The sequence below is a fragment of the Xiphophorus couchianus genome, chromosome 15 (assembly GCF_001444195.1).
Source record: "Xiphophorus couchianus chromosome 15, X_couchianus-1.0, whole genome shotgun sequence".
Lineage (NCBI taxonomy): Eukaryota > Metazoa > Chordata > Actinopteri > Cyprinodontiformes > Poeciliidae > Xiphophorus > Xiphophorus couchianus.
The window spans coordinates 12,726,800-12,751,717 of NC_040242.1; the positions used below are offsets into that span (position 1 = coordinate 12,726,800).

The window sequence follows — 24,918 nt, forward strand, 5'->3', positions numbered from 1 at the left end:
TATATTTGAGCTTGATTACTTGATACTTAGATAATTAGCTCACACCTGTTGTGACCAAGGCATCTGCATATTGCACACTCATATTGTGATAGGAATTCAATTCAGTTTATTTATATAGTGCCAATACACAACACTTGTTGTGTGAAGACACTTGACAAAACAGGTCAGTTACGTTAAAATTGATCCTACTTATTAAACCATGCAGTCAGGTTTGGTTCATTATTGAAATTGGTTTAAGATCTTTACTATCAAAGGAAACCCAGCAAATTGCATCGAGTCACTGACTTGCAATATTCAGCTCTCCTGGTAAAGTAGCTTCTGTTTACCAAGTGTACACAGCATAACATTGCTGCTTCCACAGGACTTAGCAGTCTGAAGCTAATTAAATGGTCCTAATGTATGCTTTCCCAAAGGGTGTGCTAACATGTAGCCTTTGCCTATGCCTTTGTTTTTCTTTGAATCACTGAGGGCACTTTGACCCGAAATTGTTAAAGCACCTGTTTCTTTTATCATGTTTGCCGATCATGAAAGCATTCTGCACCATTTTTGCCTTGTTTTTCCATATATCTTACAACACAACAGCCATCACAAGACATACAGCCGCACTCATACAAACAACTCGGTGGAGCACAAAGACACTTGCCAGTCAGTTTCGCTACTCAGTGAAAGCATCATCAAGCAGGAAAGATGGACAGTAGCATTGTTGTCAGGGAGGCTTTGCCCTGTCAGCATCTAGTCCTCTTTCAGTAGATGCATGGAAGAAAGAGGGAAACTGTGCAGGATACCTTTATTGATCTTGGCCCCATCCCCCAGCCTCTGTATCCAGCGATACAAAGCAGGACCCTGGAGTTCTTGATGCCATGTGTTTTATGTCTGCTGGGGTGTGTGTGTGTGTTTTACAATCCTGTGTATTAATTTTCTGGAGCTGTAAAAGCCGACCCTGTGAATTTAGGTTCTACTGAGCTAGAGGTATTGTATTATAAATCATACCAGAAAGTGTTTAAGTTATGGGACAATATTGTTTTTGTGAGTGAAAGTGTTAAACTGGCCAATATATGGATTCGGTTTTACACCCCAGGTCTTCTTCATTAGGTATAAATCAATATTCTGAAGCTTTGACCACGTCATGAAACACTGTTTGGTCCGTCAGAAAATGTAAAGAATATGGCAGAAATTAATCATGGCTGTCTATTTGAACTTACAAGCCGGGTAAGGAGATTATTAGTCTTTTGTCACTGTGGAGATGTGGCAGGGACGCAGAGCTAAGGCAGGAGATTCTATTAACAGGTCAAGTATTAGTCTTGCCCTCCACAAATCTGTTCTTTGTTGAAGGGAGTCAAAAAGAAAGCTACTTCTCAAAGAAACTCCCTCAAATCCCAGAGACAGTTTGCTATAGGTAGGAGAGACAGTAAACACATGAAAGACTATGCCAAAACTGAAGTACTCTTTGCTCTTACCTTCAAAATATAGTGTTTGGCCAAAGTTAACATTGCATACCACCCTTACAATGAAACATGGTGGTGGCAGCATCATGATGTAGGGATGGTTTTTGTCAGCAAGGCCAGAAAAACTGGTCAGGGTTGGTGAGAAGATGAATGAGTTTAATGAGTGTTACTGGCAGAAAGGCTGGAAAAGTCTTGAGAGTGGGGTGGACAATGACTAAGCAAACAGCGTTATACAGTTGAAACCAGATATTTACATACACCAAATAAAAAGACGCATATACATATTTTTGAAATATTTACATGTGTTGGATTTACTTCAATCTAAATCCAGTTGATAATATGTGTCAACAGTTGAAAATTGATGGTCGCAAATCCGCTCCATCGTCCAATCTGATCGAGATGGAGGCCTCCATATAGAAAGTTAGCCCAAAATGTGCAGTGAAATATGGTTTTACAAAACATTGACTATACTGACATATCTATATCACATTTTCCAGATTGTTTTTTTTTTTTTTTTTGCAGTTTATCACCTGATTTCAGTGCTTTTACAAAGAACGACATAATTAATATATTTGGAGTATTTACTGTGGTTCAGCTGTCTGCCCCTCTCCATCGCCACTTCTGCCCCGCTGATTTTTCTTATCTGTCACAACAAATTTTTCTCAGCAGGCATGTCAGTGACTAGCAGTCGGGGATTCACACATATGCTTTGTGTCACCAGATCCCCTCAGGTTAGCATGCAGCTCGGGGCTTCCGCGTTGTAACACCGTGTGATGGTGTGAAGTCTCATCTAAGTGGCTTTTTTTCTTCTTCTTTTTATTTCCATTGCTCCAAAGCTGTTTCTGTAAGTGTTGCAAGAGGATTCCTGGCATGCTTTTGGCACTGATATGACGATCTGTGTAATAGCTTAATTTGAATCTATTTGTGGTGCACAGTGATCCTGCGGTTTGTTTCGTTTAGCGTGGGGGGCGTGTGTGTGCGTGTGTGTGGATGTGTCATGGATGGTATGCGGCCCTCAGAGCTGTGTGACAGCAGTGTTGCATATGATGGATGAGGTGACACCTTGCATGTCAATAATGAGCTCACTTTCCTCTCCTGCGCTCACACCTCTCTCTGTCGCTTACAAAAGGGTTCCGATTTTTCAAAATAGCATGCTGTGTGACTAATTTTACTCTTTAGTCGCTGTGCTTGTGAAAATAGGGCAAACTACTGTGTGGGAGCTGTTTTTTTTTTTTTTTTTTTTACTTTCCCACGGGTATATGCCCCAAAGAGGGAAATTTAATATATCATTGTATGACTTGATCATAGTTAAACATACACGTTTACTGTAGAAAGGAGAGAAAGCGTGTATTTTTTTCTTCTTAAAGAGCATGTGCATATGCCTCCTTTATTTGCATGTCTGGAGTGAACATCTATCATCATCATCAAGATGCTGCAAAGCAGCGAGGGAGGCAAGCAGGCTGCGCCGCTGATCTCTAAGCATTTTTTTTTTAAGACCTTTACAGAAGCAATATAAAACGTTTCCTAAATGCTCTCACCTAGGGGGTGGATTCATGAAGAGATGCAAGCAGGGAAATGCTTTTTTTTTTTTAATCAGCTGAAGTATTTTCCCACCGTTTGCCCTGTCATATCGGTGCTTTATTACACCTAAGAAAAAATATTCAGCACTTCTAATGCACAGAACCTCTCCCCCGCCTCTTCCTACTCCTCTGACTTCCTTCATCTACATTTTTTTTTTTTTTTTGTAAAATGCTGATGGCTAAAGTGGCTCAGACCATGTTTGGAAGCCAGAGGGGATTACAGAGTAGAACTAAACAGCAGAAGTAGGGAAGGGGGGTGGGGTCATGAAAATGGTATGTCCTGATAGATAACGGAGGAAGAGACAGTGTGTGTGAGCGGAATAGTAAAAAGAGCCCCCCAGACAGCGAGGGGGTGCACCAGAGAGAGAAAGAGAGAGAGAGAGGAGAACGATGGAGTAGGTTGGGGTGGAGGCACAAAGCCAGAAAATTGCATTGCGTGTTGGGTGATTAGTTTACCTCCTGGGTCTCACTCCCCCGCTCACTCACCTCCTCTCACTCTTCCCGGTTCCTCTCTGCCGCTCTTGTATGTTTTCTTCGTCTTTGTCTCGCTGCCACTTTTGCAGCCTCTGCTTCTTCCTCTTCCTCTCTGTCACTACATCACTCTGTCACTGCTCTCAATTCTCCCCTCATCTTGCCCACTCTCTCTCTCACTCTCCCACTTTCTCAGTGGTTATCTCCGCAGCCTCTTCTCCCGTTCTCTGTCTCAGCTTCCCCGACGTTCATGCCACCCCCCCACCCCCCACCACACACACACACACACACTCCTCCTGCACTTTTTCTTTCTTGTGTGCTGACTTGGCTCGAGCATCCATTCGTGTGCTGCTGTCTCGTGGGCTCAAATAATGCAAACTGTCACCTAAACTGCTAAAGCCATTGTCAAATGAGGTGAGTAAGTTATTTTCAGAAGAGCGGCTTGTCATTGACTCACTTCAGCCTGTCTGAAGGTGAGCGAGGAAGCATCTTAGCCTTATAGGCCAACCCTGCTAATTATAACTTGGGGCCAATAAGCATGAGGACCAAATGTCTCGCAACATAACTGCTGACTCTGAATGAAAGCCAGCCTCCACATGGGTCTTTTTGGACAGCTCTCTTTGAAAAGGAATTGGGTCAAGTGTTTTCTTCTTAATCCGTACATAATCTTGCCCTTCCTCTAGTGGAAGAGCAGCCTCTAAACAGCACAGGAGGGGGCAGGAAGACACAGAATAGAAGACAAAGACGAGAGAAAGAGCATTTCACTTTAGGCTGTCAGAGGTTTTCTCTCCCCGTCTCTTTCTTTCTGCCTCAAAAAAGGAAAAAGAAAAAAAGGATTTCCAAGGTAGCTGAAAACCAGAGTAACAAATTGCTTTTACTGTAAGAGCCCTCTACTCCCTATTCTAATATTTAAACTCAAACTGTCAAATTTTCTCAGCAGAGGATGGAGGCCTGCAGCTCTCCGCTTAGTTTATGTTTCTGGAGCAAATATTCTACTGTGTATTTGATATTAGAAGCTGTGAACCCAGCTGCAAAGTGCTACTGGTTTGGATGTTTGAAGAATAACTATATAGCAAGTATTTTAACCTTTTAGTAGCAAATAAGTTATAGAGTAAGAAAATCTGAGAAACATAGGGAATACAGAGAGCAGAGATTGTTGTATGTTAGGGGTGCAGCTTTGCAAAAAACAAAAAATTCAGAGAAGCGGCCTGGAAGAGAAACAAGAAAAATGCCGCCCCCTTTGCTATTTACCACATTATGTAGGCAAATTACAGAAAACAGAAGGTGGTCAGATCAGATGACACCAAAGGGGAGATTTTTATCTTACATGTAAAAGGTTATGTGTAATAACAGACTAACACTGCACATTATCCAGAACGCAGCATCCCCAAAGTGAAACATGGTGACGATGGCATCATGCTGTCGGATGCTTCTCTTCAGGAGGGTGGAGGGGACGTTTCCGCAGTTGGTGGGAAGATGGATACAGGACAGTTCTGAAAGAATTGAGCTTAAGTTTTTGGAAAATAAGAATAGGCATCATTTTAATCCATGAATGCCCACAGATGTGATATGCACGACTTTGCGTTTGACATTCCAGTTAAATATCACCTACACTGGGGCGTGCTGTGGTGGCGCAGGGGGTTAGCACGCCCCACGTTTGGAGGCCTTAGTCCTCGACGCGGACGTCGCGGGTTCGACTCCTGGTCCCACGACCTTTGCCGCATGTCTTCCCCTCTCCTCACCCTCCTTCCTGTCTGCCTACTGTTGAAAAAATACGAGCCACTAGCGCTGCAAAAACTCTTCGGAGAAAAAAATGGAAAAACAAAAATATATATCACCTATACTGGTTTGTGGCTGTAACGCGATGAAAGGTGAAAATGTTCAAATGGATGGAATATTTTTGCAAAACGTTCAACCTGAGGAATAAAAGATGGCATGACACTTTATTTTGCGTGCAAAAGAAAAACAAAAAGACAATCGTCTAACAACCTTATTAGCAAAAAGTTTTTTTTATTGTGAGATTTACAAAAAAAGATAGATGTTATACAGTGTCAAAGGTAGAAAATGCCAGCACTTCTTCAACCTGAATGGGCAGTGAGTAGTCTCTGTTTTGCAGTAATCTCCAACTGATATCTCTCGTCAGATCGGCATCGCGTTTCCTATTGAATGAGGTAGGGCAATTTAATTAAGCCGTGCTTTTCATTTGATCACCACTGTGATCACTGTGCTATCATGTGTGAAAGCACATCCCCTGTGCTGTTGACAGGAGATCAATACCCTCTATTTTAACGGTAAGGCAACAGTCCTCTCTTGGAAACTAATACCAAAATCCACAGATTCTAATCCATGTGCTGCTTTAATTGTCCAATGGAAAACTGACTCGGCCTTATCTTGCATCAACAGGAATCTGTGGCATGAATCACCTCCATCTGAAAGCAGGGGAACCTTTGTCACCTCTTCCTCCCCACGCTTCTCTTCTCTGTGATCACAGAGATCATGTGACCTCGGTTCAGTGAGTTGGGGACTGTGGACTGTTGCTAGAGAGACTATATAGACACCTTTATGTCAAAATGTAATCGATGGAGTGATTTATGGCCTTAATAATTAATTGCCTTTAATTTCCAGTGACCGGGTAGAAAATGTAACTAAGTCTCCGTGAGAAAGGGTATTTAAGAAATAAACACAGATTCACTGATTGAATTTGTCTTTGATATGCAGCATATATTTCAATTTGTTCAACAAATAAAAAAGAAAAAAACCTATACTAAACCTGAATGGCCATTCAATTTGATAAATATTTACACAGACCATCACTTGATAGAATCGATAGAAATCCAATTGCACAACATCCATTTCAAATTGAAAATAAGCCAAAACAGCAACTGCAAGACCTGTCATTTTACAGAGCTAATATTTATTCAAGCTGCCAGAGCTGGTTAACTACTGCAAACTCATAAAACTGACAAGGCGGAGCCTCACTGACAACTGCAACTTCATCTCGGGCTGCCGCTCCTCATCTCTCTGTTTGCTTCCTGTCAGCTCGGTCTCTGTTCAACATTCCAGCCACCCTCTCTGTAGTTATCGCCCAAAGGTGCTGGTCACAGGACGCTGTGTGTTTCTCTGTGAGTGTATCTGACTTGCCTGCAGGTATAGGGTTTTTCACTCAGTCTGCCTTTATTCCAGGGCTTTTTACCAACATAAGGAGGATAAAAACACAGTGATAGTGGATTGCTGTGTAAGTTGAAGCTTTGCTGTGCTACCTTAACCCATGACGTGGTCCAGGAAAGAAAGAATCACAGAAATATTTGTACTTTTGAAAACACAAGTTACCTTCTTACCTATCTTTGACACTGTTTTGACTGGGAAAAAAAAAACCATGCCATTTTTGAGGCAGTTAACATTAATGCCTTTAAACAAGATGGTGGATCCCAGCCAGCTTCCCTTTTGTCTTTGCATCCATCCTGGTCATCTCATCATAGTTGAAAAAAAAGATTATGTTCCCTTTCAAAAATCATGTACTACCCACTCATTAAAGGTTGTGGGTGTCGACTGGTGCCATCTCTGTTCTCGGAGCGACAGTAACCTTTGCCCCTGTAACAGTAAGATCAATAGTTAGAACTAGAGCTGACAGCTTCGCACACCTACTCAGTTTGAATGTTGTAAATAAAATACTGCATAGGAGAAGAGTATTAAATATGTTTCCTGTGCTTCCCTAATCCATACATCAGCAGTACTCACTTCATTCTGCTGAGAATTGACATTCAGGGTTGGACTTCACCATTAGGCAAAGGTCAGCAATTGCCTTGAGCCCTGTGTAGGCATGGGCCAAAATGAGAAACCAGCAGTGTGATAACCTTCAGTGAAAGTATCACGGTGTTCAAAGATTTTTTAAATTTTTTTAATTCTACTAACATGTTTGTTTCTGACAGGATGTGAGACAGGAATTTGTGAAACAACAATTATACAATGTGTGGGGGAAGAAAGATCATGTTTTTTATTTTATTTCATTATAAAGGACTTTATGTTGATCTAGACAATCGATGCCTTTGTTTATTTGCTGACCAGCATTTTGCATGTTCCCAATTGTGGTTTAACTAGCAACACCATTCCAATACATTATAAAAGACAATACATTCAAATAACTCACATTGGGCAAATGGGCTTATTTGGCGGAACACATAATTTACATTTTCTGTGAGGATTTGAGTTTTTCTGTGTGTTTATTTAGGTTTCTGTGTTCTGTGGAGTCTCTGTGTTGTCCCTCTGCCCCTTTATTGGTTACACCTGTCTCTTGTTTCCCCTGATTGTCCCTGTCTATTTAAACCCACCTGTGTTGGGTCCTTGTTTTGTTGTGTCTAGTCTGTTGTCAGACGTCTCTTGTTTTCCAGTTACTACCAGTTTTGAGCCTCAGCCTTCTACTCAATCTGTGCTGCCTGGATGTTTGGACTTATACTCATTTCATCATTAAAATCATAATTGTTTCACTCCAACCTGGGTCCTCAGCATCATCCTCATCACCTCTTCACCGTAAATCATGACATTTTCATACTTAAGTTTAGAAATTACTAAAAGAAGAAAACAGGGAGATTTTGGCTATTATCAATTAAAAAGACCCACAAATAATCAAAGATATTGATTTCTGTTTTAGGTGGCATATATCAGTGAAATATGGCCAGAAAAGTACATTTTCCTGATAAAGGAGGTTTAAACTTCATTAAGAGTCGACATGCGTCCCTCAGAGTGACTCAGGGCATGATTCACTGAATCTGGTACAGCCTCCATCTTTACACAGAAACACACACACATGCTTACTTTCTCATAGCCTCTCTGGCATTTAATATATTACATGCCCACCCCTACGTTTAATGTTTCATCACATTCCACCTGCTACAAAACTCTCATTCTGCCTTAGCGGTGCTTGGGATCTTCCCGAGGAGCACAGCCTGAGCTACTCAGCTTTCCCACGATCATGACTTAGGAGACAGATGCTGCTGAACATGGCAGAGTGGCGTGAGTGTGTGAGCCATCTAGCCACCTACTCAAGGGATTAGTGTTAGAGTGCTTGGATGATTCACCGGTCAGTGACTCTAGAGGAGCTCGAGGAACAACGTGGCCAAGTTGTCCACATGGTCCGCGTTTGTCATTCCAGATGTCTCTCTCTGCCTCTCAGATGCCGAGGTCAAGATGTCTACTCATGCAAACGTTGATATTGCGGCTGCGTTTCTGTGTCAGCGCCTCACAACAGATGTCTTATCTTTAGTTAGTCAGTTTATGGTGGTGGAGGTGCGGGGCAGGAGGTTAATGGTTGCCCACTTCTCAACAGAAATGGCAGACGGTTGTGCCTGGAAGATGACCCTGGCACCGCATCGAGCTGTTAGGCCATGCGTACGCTGCCTAACGAGCCATGAGTGATTGCTATGATCTTGCCACAAATAATTCATGAGGAGCCCTGTGGAGGAGCTATGGAGCTTAAAGGGAAGAGGCGGGGGTGGGGGGAGAAAAGCATCAAAAACCACAGCGTAAGTGGAGTGCGTGTCTGCGTGAGTGTGTGGAAGGAGAGGAATTGAACACAGAGAGAGTTTCATCTGACAGATGTGTTTTTGGAACAGGAGGGAAATCCCTTATTACCTTCAGCGCTGACAAGTATGCTTGAGCATTCATGTGTGTTGTCTGTACTCGTGTGTGTGTGTGTGTGTGTGTGTGTCTGTGTGTGTGCTTGTTTTTTTCTGAAGCTATTTGTGTTACTACATCTGAAAATTCACAGTGGGAGCTTTAACAGTGTACATCACAATCCCGGGATGTGTGTGATATCCTTGTTAAGAAAAGCGGCGCAGTGTTGAAATGTGATGGAGTGAGCTCAGATTTTTCTGACAGCCCCAAAACCCTTAATGTTTAACCATCCCAGTCTTTTATTTATTTATTTACTTTGTTTTGAAATCAGGAACCTGTAAGCATAATGTTTTATCAGGCACAAAATGGACACATTAACACCGCTATGTGGAACTATTTATTCATTAATCTACCAGCCAATTTTTTTTGTTTATTCCATTAATCCAAGCAATTATTTTTTCTCCAAACAGGACAGTATTATTTAATTTTATATGTTTATTTAGAATAAACTTTCATATTTATTGCATATCACAAAATACACAACAAATTCGCAAAGAATAAAAAAGAGCAAACTAAATATGTTCCTGATCATAACAACAAACAAAATATGTCATATCTATGTACATGGACATGAGTTTTGTTTTAATGTAATTAAAATTAATAAAATTTCAAGTAGAATTGTATTTATTTGTACATTACTTTGTGAAGACTTTTTATCATCCTCTTTTTCCATTTATTTCAAGACTGGTCTCTGTTCTGGACCTTATTCTAGGGAACTATTTTACTGGGAGATTTGGACTACTGAACTGCTACTTCAAGCAATTATATTTTCGGTACAGAGAAAAAGGAAAACCGCAAAAAATACTCAAAATGTCAAGTACGGTGAGATTAAACTGTAAATAAAATAATAAATAGGAGTTCAAGAGTGCAAATGCTGTGGGAAAATAACTTGTCCTAATTATGACTGCTCCACCACGCAGCACATGTCAATGTGACTACATGAGATATAGGAAAATCAATCTGGCTAACCAAAGTCAAAGTTTGCATAGCTATCTGAATGTTTCCTCAAACTCTTTTTTTGCAGAAAATGGCAGCAGATGGTAAACATGGCCAACTTCACAAAGAGCATTTAACGCCTGAAAAAAACTGTTGTGATTTTGTTTTTTTGTCAACTCATCATTAAACCCTGGGTGTCATCTTCTCAGATTCAAAGCCTAAAAACGAGGATGTAATACTGATTGCACCAATATTAATGGTTTGAAATTGTGCATCAAAAAGAGACAACCATTGACCACAGTTGAAGACAACTCCAGTATCCAGCACACATAAGCAAAACACCCACATTCCAGTACTGCTACAGACTGCAGCCAGGGGCCTTTCCTTAACACAATTTGGAGAAAGAAACAGTTGTAGCCATTCTAAATAATTTGGATGTTTTAGGACCAATCTAAATGCTACAGCAGATCCAAACCATCACATTACCACCACCATTTTTGACATGTTCAGTATGAAGTTCTTTTATAAAATGCTGTTTTAGCTTTATGCCACTTGCAATGGGAAGGACATGTCAGCAGTTCCAAGGTTGTTTTGTTCCGTCCACAGAATATTTTCTCTAAAATCTTGGGATTCATCAAGAGGTATCTTGGTTGATGTATAATGGGTGTTTGAGTTGTTTTTAGTCAGAAGTGATTTGGGGATTGCAACCATTGATGCCTATTACACTGTATAAAAGTGTAGACAAATCAATATGCAGATTTTGTTACTTTTTCAGCCTGACCATCCATGATTAGTGAGCAGTGACCCAGGTGCATGGGCTCAGGCATATGCTATGATACAAAAAGCTCACACCAGGCATGGCTTTTGATTTCAGGAAACACATGTTCCCCTAATGTACAGTATGTCTCGGGTCTAAAAAACTAGACACATCAAAAAAATGGAGAGGCTGTCTGATTCTACCAATCTTCCTTTGGCAACTTCCTTTCCATACGTCTGTGCTCTCCTAAAAGGAAATAAAACTCCATTAGTCTTATTATCTCATTGTTGTGCTTATCAGAAACCATGGCCTATCACATCCTGTGGTGTGCAATGTAATTTCAAAGTGACTGGATGTAAATTTAGCTCTGCAAGTGTGTGTTGAGCCCAACATAGCGCCCTCAGGGTAAACATTCTGCTGGCAGACTGAAATGAATTTAATCGACTTGTTTAAGTGGGTGTACACGCATCTGAAAAACTCATGTCTATGCAATAAATCCGATGTAAAAAGAGCCACTGGTATTAGCAATGACAAAAGTGCAGTCATTAAACGGAAAGTCATGTAATCACTGTTTGATTTTTGCAACCTCATTGCATGGTATACCTGTTTTCATAACCGTGCATTAAGTGGATGGTATTTGTGAAGACTGCTGATCTAGACAACACCAAAACTCCTCATTCATGCACTCTCTAATCAATGCAGTCATTTTGTGCACTAACTTCAAAAACACTCATGACACTAAGTTTGTCAGTGTTTTACAATATGGTTTTACAATGTGGTTAATTGATAGCAAAACCACATAGCCTATTGGTGACTCGGTGCAGGCAGCTCATAATGCAACCATAAAGACTTCCTGTAGTTTCTTTTATTGAGTGAAATGTCACACAAACAGTGCAGTGGAAGTTATATTAATAACTGTGAAATGTGTAATCCAACAGGCAAAACAAATAGAAGACATCCATTCCTTTTCAGTGTTTGTGTATGTGAGAACAAAAAAGAAGCAACACTGCTCAGATAGTATAAAATTCTATAGTAAACCCACAGCAAAAAAAAAAGATCCAGTAAACAATTAGCTGTTCTTATGTTCCCTGACATTTTTAGTATGTATCTGCACCTTTGGTTGAACAGCTGAAAGTCTTGAAAAACAATTTTCCTGCAGATGTGTCAGTACAGCAGCTCCAGTTCCAGCAGTTTAACCTCTAAAGCTGATCTGACTGTATGCCAAGTGAGTTATTTCCAGTTGCTAACCTGAAACATGGCTAGCAAACCCTGGGACAACCTTAAATGATACATTGTTTTATTGTGCATCTGTCAAAAAAATGTCTAAAGAGACCTGTGCAGTAATTCTACAATAACGTCATACTCAGACGTTGCTATTTCTTTTGTCACTGAAGTTTACTGGATAGCGCTGGCCACGTAAACTGTCATCAGCCAAGTGAAAATTTCTTGAAGCTGAGAAGAAATTGGGAATGAACTGAAATGACAAAATAAATAGAGCCTTATTCAACCAGCCACTCTAATGTGAATCCACAGACTGATAAGATTGATAGGTAGCTTTGCAAGGTTAAGTGGAGACTGTACAAATACACAGAGCAGATGTAAAGCTGCACATCAAGGAATTTTCTACGAATTGTATTCTTGTACTTTATTTAGTTTTGTATTTTTGTGTGACACCAGGGCTTTATATAAAAACCTTAAAGGGCATAGATAATTTGTGCCTGGTTTGTGAGTAAAGTGCCTTATAATGGTTTTAATGATTAGAGAAGAATACTGTAAAAGGACAACCTCGTAACCAGTGGTTTCGTTTTAAAAATGAATAACATGAGGTTTGAATGTGTCAGCACATTCTGTTTTGCAATGTACATTTCACTTAAAGCCGGTTTTCATATAAGGCTCTTGTACAACTAGCCAGAGTCCTCCTTGGTTTAATTTTAAGGTAGATGAAAAAGCACATGAAACATGGAGTAACTCGTTTTAATAAAGTCATAGTACGATTTTTCAGTAAGAAAGATTACAGGCTGTGCAAAACGTTTCCAGAATAAACATCCTGAAAGTCATTAGAAGGAATGAACTCCTAATTGGCTTTTCCTTGTAGATCCACAGAGAGACCTTCATTCATGTAGAATCTGTAAGTCATATCTGCTTAAAAGTGTCATGTTCTGTGTTTTCTGTGTGTTAATTTCGAGTTTTCGGTGTCTCTGTGTCTCCGTGTTGTCCTGTTCTCCCCTCGATTACCCCCAGGTGTTTCTCGTTCCCTAATTACCCCGTGTGTATTTAGTGTCACCTGTGTCTCTGCGTCTCCGTCGGGTCCTTGTCTAATGTGCGTTCAGTCCTTCGAGTTGTCCATTCGTGTTAACGGTGGCTACCGGCGTCGAGCCCTGGCTTCCGCTCGGCCGTGCTGCCCGTTGCTTGGACTGTGTTTTCGTTATTAAAATCATTTATTCATCTTACCTGGGTCTACAGCGTCTGCCTCACCACCTCTCACCACCAATTCATGACAAAAAGAGCTACAAACATGGCTGAGGAATAGTTTTTTTTTTTTTAAAGTAATACAGCTTTGGAAGTTGTGAAGATACACTGGTTTTACTAGAAACCTTACAGAGCAGTGAGAGTTCATGGAAAGGTCTCTGAAATTCCTTGGTATAAACAAAGATTTTGTTTATGGCAGGACATTGGTGGGGAAATGGAGTTCTCTTGTTCCATTTTACATTTACCAATCTGTCTGAAAATGTCTTGGAATGCCAGATTTCACCTCTGAACAAATTGGTGCATCTTAAATTGCCTGAAACTATTGATCCCCAAAAAACATTTTTTTTTTCCATCTTGTCCTGCTGCGTTCTTCATCATATCAGCTTTCCTAAGACAGGACATTGCTCTTAAATTTCATTCCATATGAAACGTCAATCCATTCTTAATGGCCTTATTTGAAATATTGATTGAGGAGCAAAGAGATTTGTTGAAAAGTCTTCGTGAAAATCATATCCTGCATTGGCAGGCAAAACTTGAGAATTGTGGGTATTCTTTGTGCCATACCCATTTTTGTTACTCCAGTTTTATGTTACCGTGTGCACAAGTTGATTGATTCACTTGGTTATTACTAACATTTCTGGAAGCTGGTTGCCCCCAAAACATGTAAAAGGTTTCCTATTTATGCAGGAAAATGCTATAAATATTTTGTGACAGAGGGGAAAATAAAGAGCGCTTCGGTGTCCTACACTCTTCATCTAATAGAAATCTAATATCTGAAGATGTATAGAATTAAACCACTCATAAGCATTTTGGCTTTCTTTTAGTTCCCATGGGGAACTTGTGTCTCGCCTTTAGGTGCAGAATTTAGATCCTCTGCCAATTTAAAGGTGGACTGCTGCTTTCTGGCCTATTTCTGTCCTTGCTGCTCTATTGTCATCGGTTGACTGCCTTCACATCAAGAGTTGGATTTATTTGGCTACTCTACCAGCTCAGGCACATAAACCCTGCAGCTACAAACCAATGTGCATTAGCTGAAGTCAGTGCTAAGATAACTACAAAGCATGAGAGCTGTCACTCTGATTTTAATTTATTTTTTTCTCTGCACATCCAGAGTTTTGTCACTGTGTTTGAGAAGCTAAAAATGTGCTTGATACATTGGGGGTTGAGCTTGCCATGACGCTGCTGCATTTCTGTTTCAATTTTAATTCCCTGGATGTGGCGCTTTTTGAATCCTTCAATTTAAAGTTTACTCCACACCCAAAGAGGATAATAATCTTAATTAGCTTTAACCACGCACAATACATTAAACTGATTGTTAGCCACACACAACAAGCTTTGTGATTATCTTCTAACATAAAAAGAAGAAATTGTTGGATTTTAATTACACCAGTAGTGTGATACTATTAGCTGTGTGCACTCTGCTTCATGACCTCTCAATTAAACATCAAAAGGTGGTAAAATAGATAATACACAAGGTGGCTGTTAATCCTGAAACAAGTTTATGAATACTGAAAGGATGTGACTGAGGTTTTAATTAGCTTCTAAGTGTTTTTTTCCCCTCACTGCTGTTCTAAAATGAGAGTATTGTGGAAGAAAAAGAAAATTAATTTGCTGGTTTGCCTTTTTATTCACAGGACAGAACAGGGAAATTAAGCTTATTGGGTTTTTTTTAGTTGCACAAGTAGCTCTAAAATATTTTTGGCCAACTTCAGCCATTTATGTTTCAGTCTTTTACAGTCTCAAGAAAGCAGTCTGAACAGTCACTGTTTGAAGAATACAAAGAAGTTTTCATTTAAACCACGTTGATAGGCCTGCATGAGATTACAAAATATGTAATAACTATCAGATCAATTATATTATTATTTTAATTAGTTTTATCAAATTTGAAACTCGTGATTTTATCAAATGCCACAGATATTTGGGTGAACTGCCTTTAATCGTAGGATCAAAATCATTTTAAAGAAATATACATGGACACATACACACTATTTATTTTTCCCTATTTTCTCAACTGTTTACAATGACATTTTTATTTTTCTTCTTTTTCTACCTTTAATAAATCTTTATTAGAGCATCTTGTGATAATTAACATCAATTTTGTCATAAAGGAGTAATTCTCTTTGTTACATATTCTTCCGATGTAATTAAATTCCTGTTAACATACGTGAATTTTACTACTATATGTTGAACTTGTTGCTAGGAATACCTCCCAAAGACGGGAAAACTCAGACAAGTGCTCATAGAAAGTATATCACACCACTTATGGCGCTCGGTTATGTGGTAATTTTGGAAAGTGTTTGTGGTTAAAAAGCACAGAAGCCTAATTTTAGACCATTTCTTTCTTTTTAGGTACATTCGCACTATGTATCTTGGGATACAAAGTCACCGGCAGAAGGAGAACCAGAGGCGCTTTTATTGGGCTATGATGTACGAGTATGCTGATGTCAACATGCTGCGACTGCTGGAGACCTTCTTAGAGAGCGCCCCTCAGTTGGTGCTGCAGCTCTGCATCATGATCCAGAGCAACAAGGCTGAGTGGCTGCAGTGTACGTGTATTTTATGATTACTCTTAAACTTTATATTTGTGTAAATCAAGCTATGTTTTTTTGTTTGTACAATATATCTAATATGAGTTTTAGTTTCCATTTAGAGCTGTGATGCTTTTATAACCAAGACAAAAGATGATTATGTGTTCTCTGTGTTTCTCTTTAATTACACTGTGTTCTATCTAGTTTCCAACTTTCATCAACGTTGAACCTGGTTTTACAACTCCAGTCTCCTCATTCAATGCTGTTCCCAGAGAAAAGCAACTCAATCATAGCATGTGGTACCCGTAGTGGATTGGGTGCCTATGCCTTCATGACATTTGCTGTAATGTTCTATATCGCTGCTCTGCAGTAAATCCTCAATCATTTTTCATTCAAAGGGTTGTTCCTCAGACATTCTGCTGACTTCACCGTTATAGATGTCACAGAAAAACCGAACTGGTCCACTAAATAGAGATTGTGTTGACTGGATGATGTGTGATGATCTCAGTAATAACAGTGCTTTCAAAGATGTGACGGATTGCTTTGGCCAAAATAAAATCTGTTTTCTCAGAGTGGAAGAACAACCAATGCAGTTTGAAACCATAAGACAGTTAAAACTTTTAACTGTTTTCAGACTTGTAGGTTCACAGTAGGTGAATTCTTTTGGTAGTCATACAATTAAAAAATAAAGTATGTGACAGAACACTAAACCAAAGCAGCAAAGTTTTAGACTTCAAAGATTCAAAAGCTAAAGCTCCAAATCTTTAATTTGAAAATTAAAAGACCTATAAGCCTTTTAGAGATACACATAAGTTTTTTTTATTTTTTTATTTTTATTTATGATGTTTAACAAATATAATTTGTCCTTATGTGTGTCTCTTTTTGATTGGTGATTCTCTGGTTTTGATCTTGTGTGTGGGTGTGTATCTTTCAGGTCTTTCTGCCATGTCCTCCCTAACGTCCTTGGCCTGGGTGCTAGCCTCTTACCACAAGCTCCTCCGCGATTCGCGTGATGACAAGAAAAGCATGAGTTACCGAGGTGCCCTGGTGCATCTGTTCTGGCGCCTTTTCACCATCTCTTCACGGGTGCTCTCCTTTGCCCTTTTTGCCTCAGTTTTCCACATCTACTTTGGCATTTTTGTGGTGCTCCATTGGTGCGCCATGGCTTTTTGGGTCATCCATGGCGGCACTGACTTTTGCATGTCCAAATGGGAAGAAGTACTGTTTAACATGGTGGTGGGCGTGGTCTATGTCTTCTGTTGGTTCAATGTACGTGAGGGCCGGACGCGGTACAGAATGGTGGTCTACTACACCGTTGTGTTGCTGGAGAATGCCATCCTGACCTCACTTTGGTATGCATACCGCGACCCAGCCACCACTGACGCCTATGCCTCTTTTGCCATCTGTGGCGTCTTCCTGTGCTTTGCCTCAGGTGTGGCCTGCATGATTCTCTATTATGGGGTCCTACACCCCATGGGCCCCCGAATGAGGATGTTGGCTTCCTCCTGCTGTGCTGAGCTGTTATGGGGCCTCCCGTTACCACCTGAAGCTGAGCCAATGGCTCCCACACCTGGGCCTCGAGGCTCCCAGGCTACCCCTACACGAGGCGTGGCAGGAGAACAAATGGGGTTAGACGAAACAGCTACAGACACATGCCTTCCGGTTTTCCAAGTGAGGTCTACAGAACCTGTAGACTCAGCAGGCAGGCCCATCCCGCCTGAGGGCCCGCTTATTAAAATAGACATGCCCAGAAAACGCTATCCAGCCTGGGACGCACACTTTGTTGATAGGCGACTGCGCAGGACCATAAACGTGCTGCAGTTTATTAGCCCCAATGCGGCGGGCATCAGGTATAGGGATGGTCCACTTCTCTATGAACTTCTACAGTATGAATCCTCCCTCTGAAGGCCCTGTTCATGATTCTATCCTCACCTTTTACACAGGATGATGCACACGCATTTTGTTTCTCCTCAGATGTTGCATCTTTCCATGTGTTCTCGGGCTCTCTTCATCACTCCTCGATAATCTGAAAGTTTTCCAGTTTTCCAGGACATATTTTTTGTCAACCAAAAACCTGACAGACAAACGTTGCAGAATTATTTTTGGAGAAAAAAAAACACACATAGTACAGAGAGAAAAAGTTACAGTATACTATTTGATAAATATAATACATATATAGATATATATGTCTCAGATAAATCTCTCTATACTGATATAGGAGGCTTCTAAATGAGTGTGTAGATAACATATGAATGTTTCATTATGAAATGTGTTTATGTGTTATACTGTGTTGGTGACTCAACCTGTGGATATTTGTGAAGGGCATATTGTGTGTCTCTCTGACATGGGACTGGTGCAAAACCTTATGGGAATGATGGAGGAGAGTCTCAGAGGGGCCAGATCTTTGCATACCCCTAAATTTACTGCCATTTTCTTTGTAACTCACTGAAATATATGAAACACATAATGTTTACTAAGTCCTTAGCCTATTAATAAAATATGCTTAAAAACAACATGGGTGATACTTCAAGAGGTAATTCTGAGATCTTCTTTGTTATATGTTTTATTTTTTCCTTTTTGTTCACGTGAACTGTATTTTTTTTTTTTATTTAGATTCAAAATGCGTTTAAATTCATAAGCACACTGACCTTCAATTTGTTTTGCAAGCAAAATTTTTCTACAATGTAGACTGCCCTCTAGTGGGAAGGGAGCAGTAACAAATTGCCTTGTGTGACTCAAAGCATCAGCACAAAATCTTGAATAAACCATTTAGAAATAAAAAGTTGTAGAAAAGAAGCACATTTTCCAATTTAATTACCACACAACACATTATAAGCATTCCAAAGACTTTTTAGATAGTCTTTAGGTAGTTAATTAAGAGTGAAAAGGCATAAATGCATTTTAATATGCAAATGTTTGCGTGCCGTACAAAGACATCCTTCAGAGAATCCTCCACCATTCCCGTTTGAATACTGGAAAGTATAACCTCCCTATTTTGTTATAAAATGCTCTTTATGTAGTTCTAGTAATCAAGTGACAGGTGCAAAGACTTCTTTAAAAAACACACATCCGAGATATTTATGTGCCATCAAACTTTATTGTCGTCATTTATGGTAACTGAGAACATTTTATATTTTCCAGAACCTTCTGTTTTGACATAGCTCAATTCTATCGCGTTAAACGGTACACTCCTCACCAACTGTGTGCCCTTAAAAGAGGTAATAACCGTATGTACCCTGTGTGACTGCTCTGGTACTAGCTGACATGTTGAAACAAAGCCAAACCAAATCTTAAAGTACTGTCTTTGTAATTTAACTGCCCCTCGTTCCTAACCCCAACCCCCAGATGAATGGGTCTGTGCGAAACTGTGCCATCTTACTGGCATGCTGTGCAGCAATTATAACGTTAAGAAACGTTATAATTTTCGTTCTTAATTACAATTAAGAATCACTATTGATACCCCCAGGGACAACCACAACCCTCCCTCTATCTCAAAAAAAGAAAAGAAATATATGAAAAAGTATGTATATATGTCTACATAATACCATGCCTTCTAAGTTAAAGGAGCTTGACTAAAATTTCCGCAGAGGGCTACTGAAAAATTCATAATAATGAATTCATTTCATAATTCACTTCATTTATAAACTCAATGAATCATTTGAATTTATGATGTGTTTTTTTGTTTTCTTTTACATTGTAGTGTTTGGCATGATTTTACCACAGTATTGATGAAACCCAGCAGGGGTTTCCCAAGAGCCCTTTACAACACAGAGATCCCTGTTTCCTGACTTACCGGCGTTCGGCATAGCTGTGGCCTTGTGTGCCTGCTAACATTGTACTGTAAAAAGCAGATGCCCTGTAAGTCCCGGATAAAGGTCAAAGAGGGGTTTTTTTGCCAGGGATGGAAAAGAACATGAGGACAGAATGCTGTAAGGGGACTGATTAGATATCATATGTTTGTGGGCGTTCACTTGTCCGTCCATAGACTTTTCCCACGGTTCCGTCCTATTGCCGAATGTTTGACTCCATCCTTGGTTGCTGCTCCACCCTCTTCCCTGACTGTTCAGGGCCTTGGCACACTCCTGCAAAACACTCTCTGGTCAATGAACAACAGGGCTGAGGCTTAACAAACAGAGATCCTGACATGAGAACTTGCAATGAGGTACACTGCCATGACTAAAAGCTCCAATGTGCGGCTGGGGTCTTCCACCCTTTAGCCCTGCATTATTGAGGACTGTTGGGTGTACAAGGGTGAAGCAAACAGCCAGCACACCAGATTGATGCACATCTGTATGCAAACAATTAAGTTCTTCATTTTTTCATTATATCAACTAGAGTAGTTTCTCTGCTTAGTGGAGGAACAGCCATGTTAATAGGTAGATGAGTGATTAATAAACATAAAAAAAAAAAAAATAGCCAATAGAGGTGTTCCTCAGGACCAACAACCAAGACAACTGACCAAGCTGACTCAGGGGTGTCTCAATGCAGTTCTCATCCCAAGGCATATCCTTTACGGTCTGCATTGTTTATTTTCTTTGCATATTTCATCCTCTTCTGCTGGGAATATACCTCTCAGTTACAGTTTGCACTTTTTCTTTCAAAAAGAACTGTTGTTTTAAATTAGAGGAAGGCCCTATTTTGTGGTAGTTGGCTGCCTGGCGGGCAGTCCATCCTTAATAAACACTGCTGACCTTTTCCAGAGGTGGACTCATGTCCAAATCAGGTGCAAATACACTGTGACTCATTTTCCCCCCTATCTGTCTGTGTCTAGGTGGGATAAGGCGATAAAGGATGGCGATGGGCTGTACAACAGTATTAACATAGCTCCACATACAAGATTATGTTAGACTGGGCTGGATTTCATTTTCTGGTGCTTGTTGTATAATGCAGATTATCTATGCTTGTGTAACTGTGTCATTAAAATAAAATTAACAGCAAAATAAATCATTTTAAAGACTATAATGCAAATGTACAACTCTAAATTTTTATGAAACATATAGTATATTTTACGTATTTCTAACAAACAACCGCCGTTCTGCCACATTCTGTAACCAATGATTAGCCAGATAATATATGGGTTTTATTTGTTCTTTATATTTTTCCAATTATCTTTAAAATATACACAGGTCTCAAGAGCTAAGGTAGATACAGGGAAGTTAAGGATGTTTATTCACAGTAAAGAAAAAAATAAACAGGATTCAGGATGATACATATTATACCATAGCTGACTTTATGAAAAAATCCTCTTCAGAGATCTCAGTCAGGATTTTTCTTTTTCAATGCCAGAACTCCTGATGGCCGCAGCACACAGCAAGAACATATGAACAAGTTTGTTCGTCTCAGTCCTTGTTGTGCCTTGTTACCTTGGGTGCTTCAACCCAGCCATGGCAACCAGGCACGCAAACAGTGATGCCAGCGTCTTTCTTCTGTTTTTCCCATATGCTAGACTCACCTAGACGATTAACAAGAACAAACGGGCTGACTTTTACAGTGTTGTGCAAATGTATCCATACCTCTTCTAGTATTTCACATTTTCCCAAGTCCAACTATATACTCAGTTGTATTTGTATTTTTTTTTTATCTGATAGACCGACAGAAAGTATTGTGTAATTGTAAAATGGAAGGAAAACATGGCATTTCAAATGATTTACAAATACAATTTTAAAAAGTTCTTCAGATATTTAGATTCAGTCTGTTTTAGACAATTTGTTTCTCTGCAAGCCTTTTTGGCAACTTTAACAATAGACTGATATGTCTGTTCATTCTCCCATGTGAAAAAGTTCAAACTTAGTTAGACCGGCTGACGCGCATCTGGGAGCTTCCACTTTCAGGTTTTGCCACAGATTTTCAGTTTTATTTTGGTTTACACTGTAATTATTCCAACCTAACTCAATCCTTCTTTGATCAAGACTATTTAGCACTGACTGTACTTTGTCCTCAAGATCTATCATCCTGCAGGTCCTACACCTCTCCCTTCTCCAACTCACCTGAATCAAATGGCTCATCACCATCTTCTAGCTCTGCCGAGTTCTGGTAAAAAGCCGTTCATTTAATTCACGTGTGTAGAAGCAGGGATGCATCTAAATGTTGCAGGATAGAAGATTTTGAGGACTGGAGTAAGAAACCCCAGCAAGCTCTAACAGATTCACTTTCACAGTTGCCCTGTATTGAGCTTCAGCCACAGAAAACATCCGCACAGTGTGATGATGCCACCACCATGTCAAATTTGGTCTCTTTTAACCAGAGCACTTTGTTAATTCCCCCAACTGAAGAAAACTGCAATGATTTGTGAAGTGGATGACTAACAGAATCTATCTTGTTGACAGATTCTCACATCTAAGCTGTTGATCTGTGCAGCTCCTCTAGCGGTCGTGGGCTTTTGGGCTGCACTCTGACTAATGCTCTGTTTACCTACCAAGTTCAGGTGTGCCTCCATGGCGCCTTTTGTTCATTGGCTTTTCTTTGTGGGTTTTTTTTCCAATAAATCTCTTAAACCTTCACAGAAGTCTTGGATTTATACTGAGATTAAATTATATTAAGTTGAATTACTTACTTTATTCATCAATCATTTGGAAAACAATAGATTATTTTCCTTGAATTTCACATGAACAACTTTGAATTGCTTTGTCTCATAAAATCCCCATTAAATACTCCTAAGTTTCCAGTTGGGACAAAAGTCATAAATTAAAAGTGGAATGAATACCTTTGCAAGACACTGTATTGTGACCATTTCGCACATGGCAACTGTGAGCTTATACTTGCCTCTGAAGCATAACGTTTGGACTGTTTTTGATGGCGATTTACAACACAAACCAGCCACGATGTTGAAAACAATATGGTCAACGATTGTTAAGTACTTTTGTTGATGCCTTTACATCTTCTTATTTCTTGCAGTTATGAATACTTTGTTGTGCCAAGAAGAGAACTTCAAGCATTTTTGGTGTTTCGTGAAAGCATCCTCCAGCCAAAACAACAAGGCCTGTGGTACATATAGGAGGAGGTTGATGACAAAATGTGTAAAAAAAATGTGTTGTGTTGGATTTTTTTTATGATAAAACAGGTAGATTACTATATTGTTTTAAAATACCCATATTTTCTTCCACTTCCTAGCATGAATTTTAGGTCTCATTGTCAGGTGAACCTCAGCATTTAGCATGTCAGTGCTCAAAAGTCAGTTTGATTTCTCATTAATGTGTAGCAGCAGACCATTGTAGTGTCACTAGTTGTGACTGGTTTAAGTCACAACTATCGTTTTTAACAAAAGGGAAGGATGTTGGGATAGTAAATCAGTGCAATTATGATTTTGTTTGTTTGTTTTGTTCCTTCTGTATCTTTTGTCAATAACCTGGTGCTGAAAAAAAACCACACATTTAAAAGGTGCTACCAAGGTGGACTTCAGGGTCCACTTTTTGGCTTTCTGAGAGCATACACTTGCAGTGAAACCGAGAAAGCCTGCACCCTCACAAAATTGCAGTCTTTGAATGCTCTGCAGCCAGCACCTCAACTCCACACAGTTTACAGCAGAACTCAATTCTCAATGGTGCCATTTTAATTTCTCAACCTTCACAAAAAAAAAAAAAGACTACACTTCTTACTGCTTGAATAATGTTTATTCTATTGAGTTCAGCATACAGTGGGGATTTATTTTGCAATAAATCTGTCTGCACTAGGATTTAAATTCTTTTGCTCTGAGAGAATGAAACAGATGACAAAGTGTATCCTTTCAGCAAAAGCAAAGGAGCACAAGTGTACATCTGCCATTGGACTTTGGGTTAATATATATATATATATAGAACGTGATTGCTGTGTTGTAAATTCTTGTCACCTATATGTCCTTTATCTGTATGTATCTATTTTTGTTTTTATTCTTTTGCTAATTGTAGAATCAGCTGTAATATTTTCTTCAAAAATGAATTTGATATTCCGACAGAGCAACTATGTCTTAATATTGCTGCTGATTTTTTGGAATTGTTCTGAAAAGTGTTGGGAATTTGGCTGTGTTTATATTTAACCAACCTATTGATTGTGTTAGCTTGTTGGTGTGTTCCATGAATACTCCTGAGGGGTATATGATTTTTCTGGGGTATTCCAAAACTTTGTCATTAAATCTGCTACATAATGTAGCGTCTTACGATTGTGGAAACATTGCAGCCTATGTTGTGAGAGAAAAACATATACAAAGGGATTTCTTTGTTGTTGTTAAATATAAAATGTAAGTAAATTGTTTTAATGAATCCCCATTTCTTTGAAAAGAAAAAAAAAAAGCAAAACTGATGTCCAGTGTTGTACTTACACCCTATTTTTGGGAACAATATGAATATTATTAATAACATATGGTGCTAAAGTTATTTTGTATGTTTTGGTTTTTAGATGAAAAGAGAAATATTATGCTGAAAATGTAATGTTAAGCCTTACTGTAGATTCATATATCAGACTGTTCATCCCAGAAGAGAAAAATAAATATAGTATTTGAAAGTGGACAACACCAGTGGTGTTTTTATTTTCTATTAGTCTCTCTTTTTTCTGACCAGTCAAGGTAGCAACAGGAATGGCATGATTATAATGTATTAGCTACATGAAATGTAACTGAATTTACACATTCTGCTATTTTCCCAGCAAACATAACAAAATATTTATCAATAAAGGATAATAGCCTGTAAGTCACAAGTCACTCTTCTAAAATGTTTACAGTAATATTCCCACTGATGTTTTTTTTTTGTGGAAATTATAATAAGTCGCTGGAAATCAACTTTACATGCCAGAGTCTACACAATTCCAAACTAAGAAGAAAAGAAAAGAGACAAGTTCTTCAAAATTAGACTAAATGTGTTGAAATAGGTAGAAAATGTGTGATGGAAAAATAATCAATAATAATAATCTTTTTATTATTCTAGTAATTTAATGAGTAACTATAAAAAAGAAAATTAGAACAATCAGTGGAAATGAACAAATAAAAAACTGATAAATACTGGGAAAACATAAATAAATAAGAACTATTCATCTATTATTGTTCTTGGCAAATAACGGAAAAATAAATATAGGGAAAAATAATACATTTTAAA

The 24,918-nt window shown here is 39.2% G+C and overlaps 1 protein-coding gene across 1 annotated transcript in view; it reads left to right on the plus strand.

The window, feature by feature from the left end:
• Nucleotides 1-24,339, plus strand: part of xkr6b (XK, Kell blood group complex subunit-related family, member 6b) — a 62,571-nt gene extending 38,232 nt beyond the window's left edge. The window contains exons 2-3 of the mRNA XM_028041026.1: nt 15,678-15,874; nt 16,791-24,339. Coding sequence (XP_027896827.1) covers nt 15,678-15,874; nt 16,791-17,761 — 1,168 coding nt within the window. The 3' untranslated portion in view covers nt 17,762-24,339. The remainder of the gene's footprint in view (nt 1-15,677; nt 15,875-16,790) is intronic.
• The last annotated feature ends 579 nt before the right edge of the window (nt 24,340-24,918 follow it).